This window comes from Strongylocentrotus purpuratus, unplaced genomic scaffold (genome assembly GCF_000002235.5).
Source record: "Strongylocentrotus purpuratus isolate Spur 01 unplaced genomic scaffold, Spur_5.0 spur5_scaffold_14, whole genome shotgun sequence".
In the NCBI taxonomy this organism is placed as follows: Eukaryota; Metazoa; Echinodermata; class Echinoidea; order Camarodonta; family Strongylocentrotidae; genus Strongylocentrotus; species Strongylocentrotus purpuratus.
In genome coordinates, this window is record NW_022145599.1 from 26,214,029 (window position 1) to 26,232,246 (window position 18,218).

An 18,218-nucleotide genomic window follows, 5' to 3' on the forward strand; every position below is an offset into this window, starting at 1 on the left:
ATTTTATTTTGTTGTCCGGCATTCCAATTTATTTGGAGGTCGTTGGGGCAATAATGTGATGGATCCCCCCCCCCCCCCCCCCACCCCCACCTCCAACTAATCACCAGTTGCGCCTTTTGCCATCATGCGATTGCGTGATGATCGGTCACATTGTAGCTTCTGCTGAATGAGGTTCTTCGTTCTTTTGGAAGCATACAAACTGTGAATTCTGCTCTTCTAACATCCACATCACCAGCGCTGCTACAATTGTAGCTGAGGTAAGAGCAACTCTGGATGATTATTCCTCACAGTGAATAAGGAATCGGTCTGATGGACAATGTGTGAGCTAATTCACTCAATTTCAGTCCCACATGTTCATTTTTACGTTGTTGACTAGCTGGCACCTGTGTGTTGCTGTTGCATGTCGTTTACTGTTACAAAAATAAGGAGCGTCCGCATTTTCGCAGACGTTTCATATTTCTGCATTGCATTGGCGATGCGAAAAACAGATTTTGTGATGATTTTTTTTGCTGCATTTTTATGATTTTTTATAGAGACTTTCACCTTATGAGCAATAAATCCTTGGGAAGACGGACAACCCATAAAAGTAGACGGTAAACTAGACCGAAAGCTTCAGTCTCTATACCGTCGGTTGTTCCACAGAGACTACGTCTGGCTCCACTAGACCTCCGGTTATAGAGACTGAACGATCGCCTATGCCAGCCTATGTTGAAGATATCACGGCTAGATTTTAGCCGTTAGGCCCCTCCCACAAACATGAACAAACTTGCCACGGCCGTATTGTTATGCCCCCAAAATCCCCCAAAATGTCATTTTACCTCGTGCATATCCAATTTTACATTAGGCCTAGGCTATAATACATCGGTTCCACTTACTAACTTGATTGAAATAATTGTTTTAATGGTCCCTTTTAAGGAAATTATGGGTCAAAATCGACATCCATGTTGAAAATCTTGCAAGCCGTGTTAAACTCTCGCTGCCGTCAATCTCATCCCTTCTAGTCTACGCCGAAGGCAAAAATGATTATGAAGGAAAAACTGTGATAACGCCATTACGAACGTGTAGATGGCGCACAGTTTTTCCTTCATAATCATTTTGCCTTCGGCGTAGACTAGAAGGGATGAGATTGACGGCAGCGAGAGTTTAACACGGCTTGCAAGATTTTCAACATGGATGTCGATTTTGACCCATAATTTCCTTAAAAGGGACCATTAAACGGATTATTTCAATCAAGTAAGTAAGTGGAACCGATGTATTATAGCCTAGGCCTAATGTAAAATTGGATATGCACGAGGTAAAATGACATTTGGGGGGATTTTGGGGGCATAACAATACGGCCGTGGCAAGTTTGTTCATGTTTGTGGGAGGGGCCTAACGGCTAAAATCTAGCCGTGATATCTTCAACATAGGCTGGCATAGGCGATCGTTCTGTCTCTATAACCGGAGGTCTAGTGGAGCCAGACGTAGTCTCAGTGGAACAACCGACGGTATAGAGACTGAAGCTTTCGGTCTAACGGTAAACTGGCTTAACTGGGGTTATTTTCTTGCGCGGATCCGTTTATCGCATCACCAGCCAGCGGTTCGGTAACCCAAAAGCCGCAGAGCGTCGATAAAAAAAACGTCCACAAAAATGCAGACGATCCTTATTTTTTAGGACTCAATTTGTTCGCGTTTACATTAGGGCAGCGACGTGTAGTCGAATGTTCGAGTACCCGCACGGTTGACAACTACTCGGGTACGATTTCTCGTACTCGAATATTCGGCCGCAAAAAAAAAAAAAAAAATCTGTCCAGGCGAAGCTTACCGTGCCTGGGTGAGCGGCGGCCGCTGGCATGGTGCCGTCGGTAAAAATGTTTCCCAACTTGAGCACTGTCAAACTCACCACTCAGAAACTGGGACCAAATGTCTGGATTTCTGTTTGGACTTGTAGGAAAATGGATTATTCTGCCATCTTTGGTTTTTAAAACAGCATTGTTTAATGTTATTATTATTATTAAATCGGCGCCTTCAACTGCAACTCGAAGTAAAATTGCATGCGTTTTCGGCGACAGAACTGGGATACTGCTCCAAAGGTATGGTGGTGGCCAAAAAAAAAAAAAAAAAAATCAACAAAAATAAAAAATATTCAAAAAAATTCAAAAAAATTATAAAAATACATGGCGTCCGAAAATTTGTGTATTCGCTTGTAAGCCTGGGAGTGTACTCGGGTACCTCATTACACTGTTGTGCACAGCCTTAGTTTACATGGATATCCTTGTTTATATGGACGATCCTCATTCTCGGACCAGCGCCCCTAGTACTGGTTAGCATTCACACACATAGCAGCATTAGTATACTTTTTGTGTATTAAAAACTGTTTAGAATTCTGTTGATTCTCCACATTTCAAACACCGCTGTTAAAAAATCGACTGAGTTCACTCAAAATCGGTACTTTAGTGACAATTGATGACACCTAAATAGCAGTAAAATACAATCTTTTCAACTAACCAATGTTAAAAAGATTATTTTGAAAATTCAAATCGTGAGTCTCTGTCAAAAGTGCCGATCAGCCACTTCGTATTCATAGTGTGCAATTGTGTGCAATTTGTGTATTGTGTGCAATTGCTACCTCTTGGCAAGTATACAGCGCTAGAGGTCAATACGCATTAGCTTTGACTCTATGCTTTGCTAGAGTGAGCATTCACTGATTGAGTGTACCTAACAATTTTAGCACTCATACTCATAGGAGCATTTAGCATAGAGTACCGAAGCTGTGAAAATCTATTTTTAGAATTTTTAAACTTGAACTTCATTTTCCAAAAGAGCATAAAAAATAATGTCCAAATGTAGAAAGTCAGTGGCAATTGAGATATGACCATCTGAATAAATATATTTCAATGGGAAATCACTGTTATTTTGCCTTGGTTCATAACATTACGAGCCAGAGCAAAATAACTGATTTTCTATTGAAATCTATTTGATGCTGTTTCAGAAAATGAAGTTCAAATTTGGAAACTCTAACAATAGTTTCTTGATGATTTCACACTTGACATCACTCTATACTTGTTGTGTATTTCAAAATAAATGTAACACCCTCTAGCAACACTGTACAAATCTCAACAGAATTTACTTAAAATCTGCACTTATATTAGTGTCAATTGATGACCCCAAAATAGCAGTAAAGTAAAATACAATTAATTTACCCCACTGATGTTGGACAAAATTACTTTGAAAATTTAAATTGGAATCTATTGTCAATCCTGTCAAATAGCTGTTTTATATCTGTGTGTGCATTACTTGGTCGTAGCGAGCGCTGAATCTGCTCTCTCTTCCTCCTCTCTCATCCTCCGTTTGGTCAACAACCTCTATAATCTTAAATTTATTTTGAATATATTTTTTCTTCACAGGAAATATTCTTTCATATTCTGGAGGCATGCCTGGTGTTATTGGCACAATGTACAGGACTGGGCAGAGCAAGGGAAAAAAGGAGATTGGTGAAGCAGTTGACCTTGAATCACAGGGATTGTCACATTTTGACATTGGTGCTCTCAGGGTCGCTGGAACTTGCATCAGAAACATCACAGAACTCAATTTGAACTACAACAGCCTGTCCACTCTGCCCAATGATATTGCCAGTGCTCTTCCAAGAATACAAATTCTGTGTTTGAGTGGAAATGATTTGAAGGAATTGCCTGCTGTGTTAGGGAGCCTTGAAGAACTCAGAAGTCTGTCCGCCAATGAAAATGAGATTTCAGTGCTTCCCGCGTCACTCTTTCACCTACCCAAGTTGGAGGACCTTCACCTGCTTGGGAACCGATTAAAACAGTTGTCCCTGGATATCTGCCACCTTAAAACTCTCAGGAACCTGACCTTGGAAGACAACCAGCTATGTAACTTTCCTAGCACGTTTGGTGATCTGGAGAGCTTACACACCCTTGAGGCAAGCGAAAACAACCTCGAAGCCTTGCCCAAGAACTTTGGCAACCTCAGGAATCTAGCAGTGCTGAATGTTAGCCGGAACAAGCTTCTGGAATTACCTGACAGCTTTGGAGATTTGCCCTCCTTACAGTACGTAGACCTATCCAACAACTACCTCCCGGAACTTACACCAAGGCTGGCATCAGCGTCCAGGTGCCTGGTGAAGTTTTCCGCTGCTGATAACCTCCTCAAGAGATTTCCTCCCTGGATCGGAGAACTCACCTACATTCAGGAAATCTACCTGGGAAACAATTACATAGAACATGAGCTTCCAGATCACTTTGGCACCATAAGTGGGAACACTTTAAGACACATGGATGTCGGTGCAAACTTCCTTGATCACCTTCCCTCAAGTTTTGGGCTGCTCAGAAATGTTGAGACACTGCATTTTGGGAGCCACATTATGGAAATCGAGAGGAGGGCTTTCCAGAATGGAAATCGCATCACACATCTGCCAGAATCTTTTGGACTAATGTTGAACCTTAGGTGAATGAGTTTTTATACATTTACATTTTGACTAAATCGATTGAAAATTATGCCTTATAATGTGAAAATTACAAATGAAAGAAACCTACCAAATATTGAAGAAGAAATGTATGATAACTTAGTAACAAGCGAAGCAGGGAAAAAAAATATTTAAATCATTTCAGGGGCTACTTTTCAAGCTTGCTTGCATGAAAATAACGATCTTTAATTTGTTTTGCGTTGAACTCTATGCAAATTTTAGAGGGCTCTTTTATGACTTTCGGGGGCTCTTTTGGGCATTTCGGGGGCTAATTTGCCCCAAGCCCCTGTGTATTTTTTTCCCTGAAGCGAAGAAAAATGAGGACATGGTGTGTATTTGGGACGGGATTAAAAAAATTCATTATTTCTTTACATCTTCTCTTATTTGCAGAATCAGCTGTTCCATACATTGTGTGTCTAATCTCCATGCAGCCCTTGCTGTGTCTCTTTTACAGATACCGTACATGTACAATTTGTATTCATGAATTTTTTGTTGGGTCTGAACTCTGAATCCCGATTGTAAAATGGTGCTTGCCTGCTTGTTCTTGTGCAATAAACAAAGTACATCATTACAATGTCTTTCATTTGCAGTAGTTTATAGTATACAGAGAATTAGGAGACCATATTGCTTTCAAATTCATCCAGCATAGTTTTAAGATAAATTCATATGCTAATTGTATTTAATATCATGTTTATGATCCACAGACACTTGAGGCTTGATGAGAATTCCTTGAATTGTCTACCGGAGAGCTTTGGTGATCTGTATGCATTGGAGTATTTTGATGTCGGGCAGAACGTCCTCAGGAAGCTACCCGCATCTTTCAGCCGCCTGGGTTCACTGAAGACGTGTCTCCTGTCCAAGAACAACATAGAGCGTCTGCCGGAGGACTTTGGGAATCTGAGGTCTCTAGAGAGACTGAGAATCAACAGAAACCAGGTAGAGCGGGATGAACAATTTTTGATTTAAAGTTCTGATACGTTAGTCTTGTTTCCGTCAAATGTTTTTTTTGGAACTTCAGGACAAAAAGGTAAAAATTCTATGTTTGCAGGGTTCTTGCTAGTACATAACACACTAACACACTTCCTTCTCAAAAAAAGCATTGGAATTTTTATAGACAGAGAAATACCAAGGGACAATTGTATCTAGAGTGTTTCCACACATTCTTTTCAAACAGCCAAAATGCTTCTTAATAAACCATTATATTTTTTAATGTTACGTTTAAAATTGTTTTTATTGTGGAACTGTTCTATTGATATAGTGCAGCCAAGGTTGTAAGCTCTTTATGCACACAAGTACATGTTGGTATAAAAGTATAATTTTTGTTTCTGATAGTTGAGAGAGCTTCCAGCATCCTTCAACCAGTTGGTGAATCTACAGACCCTTGATCTGGTTGAGAATCGTCTCCGGGAGTTCCCAGCATGCCTCAACCAGCTCACCAATCTCGTCAGGGTTGCTCTAGATGATGTAAGTCTAAAGAACTGAACACACCTGGGGGGTGTTTCACAAAGATCCTAAGTTGAACTTAACTCTAAGTTGGACTTAAAACTCATGGAGAGCCATTTGCAGCCTTAAAATAAAATATATTCAAAAACGAAAATTCAAGTATTTTAGACTTTTTATAAATTCCACATCAAGAACATGAAATCTCCTTGATAATATAAAATATGAATGATTTGAATCAACATTCTATGCCTTTTAAAATAACTTATACAAAATATTTCATAGATGCTAATGGCTTTCCATAAATGTTAAGTTCAACCTAGAGATAAGTTCAACTTAGGATCTTTGTGAACCACCCCCCCCCCCCCCCCCCCCCCCCCCCCCCGGATGTAGGAGTATGCAATGCAATAATGCATCTTTTTTTATTATTGTCCAACGGAATGAATTTTACCTCCAAGAAATTCTAATCCATTCCTGAAGACAATTGGATGCATCAAGTGGAGAACGAGATGATCATTGATTAATATTACACTCTGATAATACGGTGCAAATGCCCCAAACATATCTTCATTCATTATTTCAAGTACCGGTCTGATTAGATGACTAGCAAAATTGTCAAATTATTAAATTTGGGTAATGCGAAATCAAAGGAATCGTAGTGTTCTGACATATGATCTGATGGCGTTATTATTAATATTATTATTAATTTGGCGTCACCTGTACCTGGGAGGCGAAAAGCGAACTGAATCACTGTAACCCTCAGGTCTCTCCTCCCGGTATAACCGATTGGGGGTGTGCAGGTGGACCACTACACCGGGGTTTCCCCCTACTCTTATACGAATAGTGCAGTGGGTTCTTAACAACGAAAAAAATACACGGTGGCGACGGGCGATTCGCCCCCTAAACCTCTGAAATCGCCACGGTAAAAATTAAGACGAGGGCGAAAAAAAATCAATTTATCTTGAAAAATCGCCCCCGCCATAAATTGATATTCCCTATGAATTAATAAACCAATTTATTGATGTGTCTGAGTGAAATCTCCGTTCCAACTACCAACTCCAAAACTAGAAACTTCCATCAACATTTTAAAAGTTTTGTGAGTTGCAGCGGATCGGCGGTCGTACCTACTGTAGCTAGATCTACAGCGGTATCCGCCTGCCTGCGCCTAAGCTCCCGGCGGCCGGACAGACCACCGGCCCCGATGTAGTTTCGTGCACAGCATGAATGCATACGCAGTTCGCACACATTCACAATACACAGAAACGTACTAGCTCAGCTCCAGCGCGCGCCCGCACGCTCCTTGTATGAAGCAAATAAGTATTTGCGAGTGACGAGAGCTCAACTGCTAGCGACCAAATTGGTACGTAATATGTTTATTTAGTCTTTTTTCTGGCCCTAATTTTTATCATGGACAATGCAATCCCATTAAAAAAAATGTTATTCCGTCTAAAATTGTGTTATTTATAAGTTAAAACCATTAAATGCGAGTATATTTTTACTGTTGTCCCACATACTGATATATTTGTAATAACGAAACGTGCAAAATCAATGCCGGATTTTTTCCTGTAAAATCGGTATAAAGCAAGTTTCGTACACAGAAATTGAATTTTGTTATAAAAAAACCGTAAATAAATATATAAAGGATGTTCCTACTCCTCAGAATCTTTCTTACAACTGTTTAATTAAATTAAATTATTTATATACCGTTTTTATACGATCGATGCCAGGCCAATTGTCATGAGTGATGATGACATCAATTTCTGTCTACGAAATGAAACTAGCTTTGGCTTGGCCTTTAGAATTAGAGTCTATAAAAAAAAAATAAGGCCATGATTTTGCATGTTTCGGCATAACAAATAGACCCTACATCGGTATGTGGGACAACAGTAAAAATATTTACTCACATTTAATGGTTATAAATGGTCTAAATAACACAATTTTAAAGGGAGTTGGTCTACATTTTTTTTTAATGGGATTGCATTGTCCATGATAACAATTAAATTTGGGACAGAAAAAAAGACTAAATAACATATTACCTACCAATTTGGTTGCTAGTAGTATGATGGCTAAGGAAAAACACAACTTATCGTTACAGCTTACAATATGGCTTTAAGGAAGTAGCCCCTTGGTTTTTTTTAGGCAATGGGGAAAAGTAGCCCCCATAAAAAAATTAATTCCTAGCCCGCGTGTCAGTGATAATATTTTCTTAGGACAGGGAATAATTTTCCTCGAATTTTTTGATAAGCAATTTCAGCCGATGGATGAATATTTAAAATGAAATTCTGTACATTTCTATGGAAGAAAACTGCTACACAAAAGATATTTTGTATAGCAGTCATGCAAAAATGCATAGCAAATTGCGATGCGATACCAGGAAAATTATTCCCTGTAGGATATGAAAAACGAACAGTTAAACAAAACACTCCTTTTGACAAGTTTTAGTTACATGTATATGTAAATCATAAAGCCACACGTTTAACACAAAGTGAATAAATCATGGGTATCTGAATGTCTGCAATACTCTACATGACATATATACGCTACAATTGTATCTATATTTGCCTTTGCTTGGAATTTAATTAGGTAAAACCGCGTTTAAAAAAAATACAACCTTTAAAAAAAAAAGGCCCCCCTGAGCTCCAAAATAGCCACCGCAAAATAATTAAGGGGGGCTATTTTTTTAAGGGAAAATCTGAAAAGAGCCCTCGTAAAAAAAAAGTAATTTTTTGGTTGGTTCTTAACGTGCAAAGGTGGTGACTCTCCTCTACACAGGGCCTCCACTTAATGTCCTATCCATGGGACGTTTGCTATGGGCTAGATTTCATCAAATTAGAGGATTATAAGGGCTTAGATTCTGTTGTTATAAGATTGAGTATAGGTGGTTTTGTTGTAGTGCTCGGTCCTGGTTAGGATTATGAATGCAATGAGTATTAGAAGTGATAATGGACCGATTGTAACTAGAGCATGGTTGTGCAATCAGAACCACTTGTGTAAGATAGGTTTCTGTGCATATAAATGAATGTTTTTTAATTGTCATGGTATTGCACTCATTATTAAAGATAAAGACAAGTTATGGTCATGAGACTCATGCGTTATATCTATCAGGCCCCAATAGATATGATAATTTACCAAATATATCAATTAGTAGGCGGTTTCTCGGCAGAATTTGTATCATCACGTATTAGTCAAAACACATTCTTTCACATGATCGGTAATAAGAGCTTCCATTTCATTTTTTGAGAGGGGGGCGTTTCCAAAACTGGTCTTTACCTTCAAGTTACTTTAAATGTGTTCACTTTCCATGACCTAGAATGACTTTGAGCTTGATATTCCTGAAGTGAACAACCTGGACGCCAGGGCCAAGTATCCTTCAGATGGTATCCACAAGTTTGTCAAGACGACTGAACCTCATCCAGAAACCAAGTCAGACAAGATGGTAAGTGTGTGGTTTTAGGTGATGTATTTTTTTCTTTTATCATCGAGCGAAGTTTTTATTTCCATATTTCAATACATATTTACATTAATTACTCAATGATTGAGTTAAACATAACAAAGGCAAAAAATTAAAGTATATTCAACAATTCTTCCAGCTTAGTATTATTTTATTTGCTAACAAATTCATACCCTGGTTTTATGTGATGGTATATTATGCACAAGTCCGATCTCAGCATTTGATTGTGAGTGGATTTAGCACCTTATAAATCTTATAAACAATAATTATTATTATACAGTTGTTGTTGCTGTTGTTGCTATTATTATAACTGTTGTTGTTATCATTATTTTTATTATAAATATTATTATTATCATCATCATCATCATCATTGTTATTGTTGTTATCATTATTATTGGGTAAGATACATTAATGTGGTTGGTTAGTAGATAAAAAGGAAAGATTTAATAAATTATTCACATAAGCAGCAATATGTGGTAATAAATGTCTTTTTCCAACTTGCTTTCTGTGTATTTTCCTAAAGACAAGTGCACTGGCCAATGCTGTCAAGAAAGGAGACTCTATTTGGAAGCCACATCTCTCAAATGATCAAGATATGGTTACTGCCACTAACTTGGAAGATGAAGGTAAACTAGGCCTAAAAAAAAGAAAATATGTTGTATTGCCCTTTAGGTGCCAAAACAGGATTCGGTCGGTCTGAAATCTTTTTTTTTTCTCCCTCTTTGGGCTGATATTTCTCAGTTTGTAATGCTTTAAAAAAAAAATCTAAAATCTTTACTTACATTTAGAATGTGACATGCTATGTTGATTATAATTGAGGATAAAACATAGCATCTATTCAGTTGAAATACAACATGCACTTACAAATATTACAAGATTAATTGAAGTCAAGACCAAGTCTTATGGTGTGTATACTCTCTTGGATTGCAGGAACATTCAAAGCTATTGTGCTAATGGCTGACAGATGAATATTAATAAGTCGGAACAAGTCAGGAGAGCTGTACTTATTTTCAGTTCATCGTGACTGTGCCATGGTAGTAGAGTCCCTGCCCGGCGAGCAGTCGAAGGCAGGTTCAATCCCGCTGGTTCAAAGATTTCTTCTGATTTTCAATCGTGAGATTAAGTACATGGTCTTTATTTGCTAGGAGCAAGCAAAACATTTCTTTACAAAATTGAAATTACTCCTAGGAAGCCTAACATGTTGGTTAAATGTCCCTAATCTGCACTTTCAGTGTCATGAGGTTACCTATTCCTACTACAGTCCAAAGCGATCGGTTTTATAATGGGTAAACCCTCTACTGAGATTTGATCCACCTTGAGTCGTTCCTTGTAGACTTCTTCTTAATAAAATGTTATACTAATATAAATTGTATTTTTAGAATTTCACAGTTCATGATTGCACTATGTGAATGACTTTTCATAGTTTATATCTCTATTTTCTGAATTTCTTAATGTTTCTTGCCATCTCCCCTCATCTGTAATGATAAGGACCCCTTTGTCTGTCTCTTCCCCCCCCCCCCCCCCTTCATCTCCCTCTCTGTCTCTCTGTCTCCCTCTTTTGTCCCCCTTCTCTCTCCCTCTCTCTCTTTCTTTCTTTCTCTCTCTTTCTCTCATCACTCTAACTCTCCCTTTCCCACACCTCTCTCTTTCTCTTTCTTTTTTAACAAAAATTTAAATTTGATCAATAAATTTGTATGAAATGTCTATATGTTTAATTTTTGATTTATGATCATATTTTGTGTTACATATATTTGAATTTGAATTGCAATTGTATTGTATCTTTGTGGAATCGATCGCAATTCAGCCGTTGGCTGCGATGATCTTTTTAATAAACCATTTTTATCTATCTATCTATCTATACTCCACTGCTGATATTTTTTTTACAGAAAGTGACCGAGGGACGAGTGAAAGCTGCAGTGACCTTGACCTTTGTCACACCACCGACGGAGAGTCGACCCACGGTCTAGAGGACATCGTCGACGAAGCCGAAGATTGGGACATGGAGGTGGAAGACAACAATCCTTTCAGTAAGTCTCTGGCCTGCTTGGGGGATGACTTGGCATTTCATCGCCCGGCTGGCAGAAGGGTGTTAGGGCGCGAGCGACTCGAAAACTACTTTTCAAAATATTTGCATTTAAATATTTAAACTGCTTTCCGTCCCAAAAATTGGTTTAAAACATTAAAGACTAATAGAAATGTTATAGTAGAACATGGCCACAAATGTTGAGTTGAGTCTATGGGAATAAGAAAACTCAGGAGGCAACAGGTTTAGGTACGGTTTAATGTGGGAGGTAAGGAAGGAGAGGGGGCAGGGGGGGATGGGAGATATAGCAACTCTGCATATCTGAGTGAAAATAAAGAATTCCAAATATCAAATTTCTACTTTCCAATATTGTGTATATTTGGGTTTTAGTTTCTTTCATGTTAAATAACAAGAACAAATTATACAGTTACACTTTGTTGTGCTATATATGTCTGTTCCTATATGTGTCTGTCTGTCTCTATTTCTTTCTGATCTCTCTGTCTCCCTTATTTATTACTTTTCTCTCTTTCCCTCTCTTTCCCTCCAACTCCCCTTTTCTCTCTCTCTCTCTCTCTCTCTCTTTGTCCACTCTCCCTGGCCCTCATCCCTTTCTTCCTTCTAGCTCTCTCGCTCTGTCTTCTCTTCTCTTCTCTTCTCTACTCTGACTGTCTATCCCTCACCTAGAGGTGTCTTTTTACTACACTCTTTCAATTTTGCCCTTGCCTAAACAGACCAGTTATCTCTCTCATACAGGTTGTGATGACGTACACACATACCGACACAACACATCAATGAGAAGTCCGATCGGAACCGACGTCCTCAAATTCTCTTTTGTACCTTCCGATGGGCACCCTCCGTGCCTTCCCGTCCCCGACCTTGACTTTCACTTTGAGGATGGCCAATTTGAAGATGCCGATTGATGACAATATTGTATTGAACTGCCCAAAGATAAATGTAATTCGTGTTGTGCATTATGTAAATGATTAAAGGGATAGTTGAGTTCTGTTGCAGAGGCCGCTACACAAAATAATTTTTTTGTGAGATAATGAAAAACTGATTGTCAAATTTGAAAGAACATAATATTTAAATTTCAAAATCATCTTTGTTTGATCAAAATCGGTTCAGAGACGGCTGAAATATAATAATTTCTAATACTTGTGTACCACCACAAATATTAGATATTTTGAAAAATTTGAAAAAACTGTTGAAAAAAATGAAATAACGTCTTTTACGTCGTATTTCAGCCAATGCGGATGTTGGCTTTTTTGTTGGCATTTCGTGTTGCGTATATTACCATCAATTAGCCGGCTCATCTATTGTTATTTTTAATTAAGTAATTAATTAACGGTCACCATGTTTTTTTTTAAAGTGGAGCTGAATTGGTATGATCTTATTGGCTAAATTTCACACACATCTTTGACAAAGGACATCTTTGTTTGATCAAAATCGGTTCAGAGACGGCTGAAATATAATAATTTCTAATACTTGTGTACCACCACAAATATTAGTGTTGCGTATATTACCATCAATTAGCCGGCTCATCTATTGTTATTTTTAATTAAGTAATTAATTAACGGTCACCATGTTTTTTTTTAAAGTGGAGCTGAATTGGTATGATCTTATTGGCTAAATTTCACACACTTTGGGGTCTAAAATTACCTTCATAGCAATTTTAGGTTCTAAAAGGGCACTAAAAATGTCATAGATAAGAATAAGAGCAATAACCATGCATTTTGAAGGCATTTGCAGTCTGAAAACAGAACTCAACTATCCCTTTAAGTAAAAATTTGCATGGATCACTGGATTTGTGATATGCTAAAAATTGTTCAACTATCAAACAGTCACTCAGTTAATCTTGCCTTCCTGTTCATAAAAAAAGGACTTGTCTTTGAAGATGCCAATTTGATGATGCAGATTTACGTCAACATGCATTGATGGTCCTATCTACATGATTTACATTATTCTACCACCAAACAGTAAATGCAATCCATTATGTGTATTTAATATGTAGCGTATAATTGTGATTAGAATGCTGTCACATTCATGTTGACTACAGGATACCTTATTTTTCAACAGAAGGCAATCATCTTACAACCATTAGCTGCTCATATATCGTCTATTCAGAGTCGGAAGGACAATAGCTCATATACGTTAACAGAGTTAACGCCCTAGAGTGAAGGCCCTTCTAACTCTGAATGGATTTTGCAATGAGATTGTGTTCCCACCAGAAGCTCTGGTCAGACATGAAGCAGTTAAAGGTATAGACCACTTTTGGAAACGCCCCCCTCTCAAAAATGAAATAGAAGCTCTTATTACCAATCATTTGAAAGAATATGTTATGACTAATATATGATGATACAAATTTTGCTGGGAAACCGACTACTAATTGATATAATTGGTAAATTATTATATCTATCCGGAATGGATGGATATGGCGTAGTCCCATATACATCTTTCTGTGTACAGTGCTTGTAACTTTACCAAGACTGGGCCAAATTTCTTATCATTTTGATGATTCCAGAACCTTGCAGTACACACCAATACTTATATGCTAGATGATCAACCTTTTCTGATCGATTCCACAACGTTTCTTTCACAATGCAATAACCTTTAACTAGCCGTTTTAAGAAAAGTGATCCAACAAAATAAAATCCATTTTATATATAAATGAATGGCAAGCAGGAGTTTGATAGAAGTAGGAGCACAAAATAAAAACTGTAACACCTCATTCCAATATAACACTGTAAACTTCCTTAAAAAAAACTGCTGTAACGGAAGCAAATGGCATATAAGCATATATGCAGATACTTGTTTTTCATCCCTTCTTGACATTAATTCACACATAAATTAGTTTTATTTACACATCACGTGTGAACAGGCGCGTACGCAGGATTTTTTCGAAGGGGGGGGTTAAAATTTTGCAACGACTTAGCCAGCTGCTGAATACCGGTAAGCGGGGATTTGGGGGGTAAGGTCATCTTTTTTTTGGTCACCCATTGGCACAGTAAAAAAAAAATTGAGGGGGGGGGGGATTCGACCCCCCCCCCCCCCCCCCCCTCCTGAGTACGCGCCTGCCTGTGAACGTGCCTTAAACCCGTTTACATCTCTGCGTGTTATAAGATGCAGAAATATACAGCACACTACTTTTATATCTTGTCTATTTTGCTGCAGTAAGTTTGTCTGGGGTTGTCTTTCTTTGTTGATTTGTTTTTGGTATTGATTCTCCTGTACCACAATGCATTTCTAATGGGCTAGTTCAACCTATGGATTCATGATTATTCATGTTTCCAGTGTAAACGTAATCTGTACAGGTGTCAGAAGGGCCGTCATGTTGTAATCAAGACCAGAAATGGGTAATTTTGCAATACTTTTGTGTCGCACAAAGCAAACCTGAAGTCAATTGATGCCTTTTTCTTGTGTGTGCAAATCGGCACGCGTGGTAAACAAGCAACTGTGTCAATCCACACTTGCGACAAATGAAAGGTTAAGACATCAGGTCTGAACAAGGCTTTGCTGAAATTGAAAGCATAAGAACATGGCTTTTTTGCTGAATCCATGTCATTGATGTTACAGTTCCATAGGCAAGTCCATTTATTGCATAAAACGAAAGGTATTTTTACACTATATGAACAAATGTGGTGCTATTCATTGTGAACAATTGTTATAGCAATGTGTTTATCCTGTTATCAGCTCTCTGGTACTATAACATGTAGGCTTTGGCAGGGAGTTCATGTTTTACTTTCTTAATTTGAACTATTATACCCTTGTTCTAATTGTACTAGCCAATACATGTTGGTCTTATAGTGCCCTTCTCTTTAAGTACTGAATTAAATGGCTGTAATTAACTTTTCTTATCAGGAACATTCTTTTCTTCATTGTATGTATTTGTCATGAATTATGTTTACTCTTGATTTCAATTTTGAAAAGTGGTATTTATCCTATCTTTTTTCATTGTATTTTTTTCCTTCCATATTGCCATATTTGTTTAGCAATTTACAGCTACCATTGTCAGGGAGAAAATTATTTGTATTAAGAGGTATTTTTCACATACCGGTATATGATTATAATTTTGTTAGTATTCCGGAATTGTAGCAGTTGATCTTGGCATGTGTTTCATCATTACTTGTTAGTATGTGTTATGAATTTGTGTACTTTTGATTTTTACATCTTTAATGTTTCCCCATTTGCAAGTTTCACAAATATTACATTAATCCATAAAAAAGTATGATTTTTTGCGAGTACTATCTTGCTATGAATTTGTGAAAGAATTTTCCTATTTTTTTTTTTAATTCAGTGATTGAATGTTACCACATTTACACAACAGGGTAGAACAATTTTGACATTATCATTGTTGAAACTAGACCTGCCCGCTTTAACCTTATACAGTTATATATTGATTGATGTTTACCTTTTAGTACATTTAGTATAAATTGCAATTACTTTAACTATGTTGTGTTTGCACTCCCAGTACTATTGATTAATGTTTACCTTACAGTACATATTGCAATTACTTTAACAATGTTGTGTGGCATTAACAGTGAGTTTGCACTCCCGATACTAACAGAAAGTAAAGTTTTGTTTGTTCATTGGGATGTGCAGAGTACACTGTAGGTGAATGTGTGTGAAAGAATTACTTCTATGGTTTATTATTTTTTATCATCCCTGGGATAGTAAAATGAATGGCTTCTCATTGTTACAGAAACCTGTCTTTATCTGTATTCCTCATTGTTATTGCTGTCATCCATAATGTACATTGTTATTTGTGTAGTCATCCAAAACTGCACCCATACAGGAACTGATTGTACTGAAGTTATTGATTTTTCTGAATTACCTTAGGAATTTGAATGATTTTGGTTAGTTGAATCAGTTCCAACTGATTTTGTTATATTGTTGTCGTAACACTAGTATTGGGTATATATGGAGAACCAGTTCTATATTATTGGTATCAAAGTAATATGCAATAAGATTGGTTCATTTAACAAAAGTGCTGATATTTATTCCTCACTTTCTCTATCTTTTCTTTTTGTCGCTCTCTCTCCTTTTCCCCACCCTACATCGCTAGCTTCATCATCTCTCCTTATCTTCCTTTCTTACTGTCTTGCTCTTTAATGAATAAAACCCCATAATTATTAAACTTCTTTGTTGTTCTTCCTTTGCCAAGGGAGTCACAATGTCCTCTCATACTTACATTTCTATCTTCAATCTCTCAATCTCTTTCTTACCTCCTTGTTTCTGTGTTCTTTTCTGTACTCATGGCTTTTATTTATTAAAAAACGCCTTGTTCATTAAGTAGATGCAAAGATATTCACTTTCATCCTTTCCCCCTCTCTCCCTTTTTTTCTTTCTCTCTCTCTCTCTGTCTCTTGTATCTCTACTCCCTCTCCCTTTATCTCTCTCCCTCTCTATCTCTCTTTCTCTTGATGATGCATTGCCATTTTCAACGTTGTATAATGTCCTCCGAGTTAAAGTTAAGCATACATCTGTTGATTTGATATTCATGTTCTTGGCATTTCCAGATGTATTGACATATTTACACTACCGGTAGTTATTTTGTAGAAATTTCTTTTGGGGGTTTGCATCCAGTAAAGAGAGATCATGTGCTCGATCTTGAAATTGGGCGCAATTAAGCCAAAAATGTCTTTACAAATTGCAATTTCTCCCAGGAAGCCTAACATTTAAAGCTGCTCTCCTATTGACAGACTGATGAATATTAATAAGTCAGAATGAGTTGGGAGAGCTGATGTGTTTGTTTCCAGTTCATCATGACTGTGTCAATAACCAGTGATGGCCTGGGGCCGTTCCTCAAAACCGTCATAAGTCTAACTTCTTGACTATCCCATTAGAATGCATGTTAATTCTATAACACATGTTTCAATGGGATAGTCAAGAAGTTAGACTTATGACGGTTTTGAGGAACAGGCCCTTGCGGGCGGAAGTGTCGCTGCCAAGCAAGATGGCAGCTAGGTTCTTATTTTACTGCCTTTTGTTGAAGTACAAGATCGAGCACGCGATCCTTATTATACCGAGTGCAAGCCACAAAAGTCTTTACAAATTGAAATTATGCAGAGGAAGCCAGCTGACATTAAAAAATATTTATAGTTACCAACTATTAAAAGTATTTTCACATTCTATCTTTGTATTGCCATGGTGATTTTGTTTCCCAGTACTTTTTTTCTTTATATGCTTTCTGATTACCAAATAATAAGATTGCTTGGTTCCCAAAATCAGCATGAGGATGGAGAAGAAGAAAGAAAGTAAAAGAAGAAGAGAGAGATAGAGAGAGAGATTTGAGGCATAGAACAAAATTTTTTTTTAAATCAGATTTTAAGTTTTTACAGTTCAGTTGTGCAATAAGGATGAGCAGTTATTTATACTTAAATTGAAATTAGAGGAGATATGTAGACTCTGACAATGGTCGTTACACAATTGTTTTTTGTTTTTGGAGGTAAGTTGGAGCTGAGTTGGGGTCTAAACTAAATTGAGCTCTTAACTTCTATCCCAGGTTGGATGCGGGAAGGGGCACAACGTGCCACATTTGCACCCCCCCCCCCCCCCCCCCCCCCTCTAATTGATACGATTTGTCTGTGCTGTAGACCCCTCTCTTACTGTTTTGACCTGATAGTGATAATCCTGCTTTCATGGATTGGGGGATACAAATATGGACACCCAAAAAATATTCGCCGATCACCGACTCCATGCACCTTAGCTCCCGACACCCAGTACCGGGCCCCCGACACACTTAGTTACTAGCTCATCACGCATACAAAAGGAGTCTATAGAAATATCAGCTGATTTTCGAGGCCAGCCAAAAGTTGCGCAATTGCTCCTACATAGTACGGTAA

At 37.7% G+C, this 18,218-nt stretch overlaps 1 protein-coding gene across 1 annotated transcript; it reads left to right on the forward strand.

The window, feature by feature from the left end:
- The first annotated feature begins 104 nt into the window (after positions 1-104).
- On the forward strand, positions 105-12,394 carry LOC105436711 (leucine-rich repeat protein SHOC-2-like). The gene is made up of 8 exons (XM_030984576.1): positions 105-257; positions 3,387-4,443; positions 5,167-5,398; positions 5,795-5,926; positions 9,213-9,338; positions 9,877-9,979; positions 11,240-11,380; positions 12,130-12,394. Exons 2-8 carry the CDS (start codon positions 3,413-3,415, stop codon positions 12,294-12,296), a joined length of 1,932 nt encoding a protein of 643 aa, XP_030840436.1. The 5' UTR covers positions 105-257; positions 3,387-3,412; the 3' UTR covers positions 12,297-12,394.
- The last annotated feature ends 5,824 nt before the right edge of the window (positions 12,395-18,218 follow it).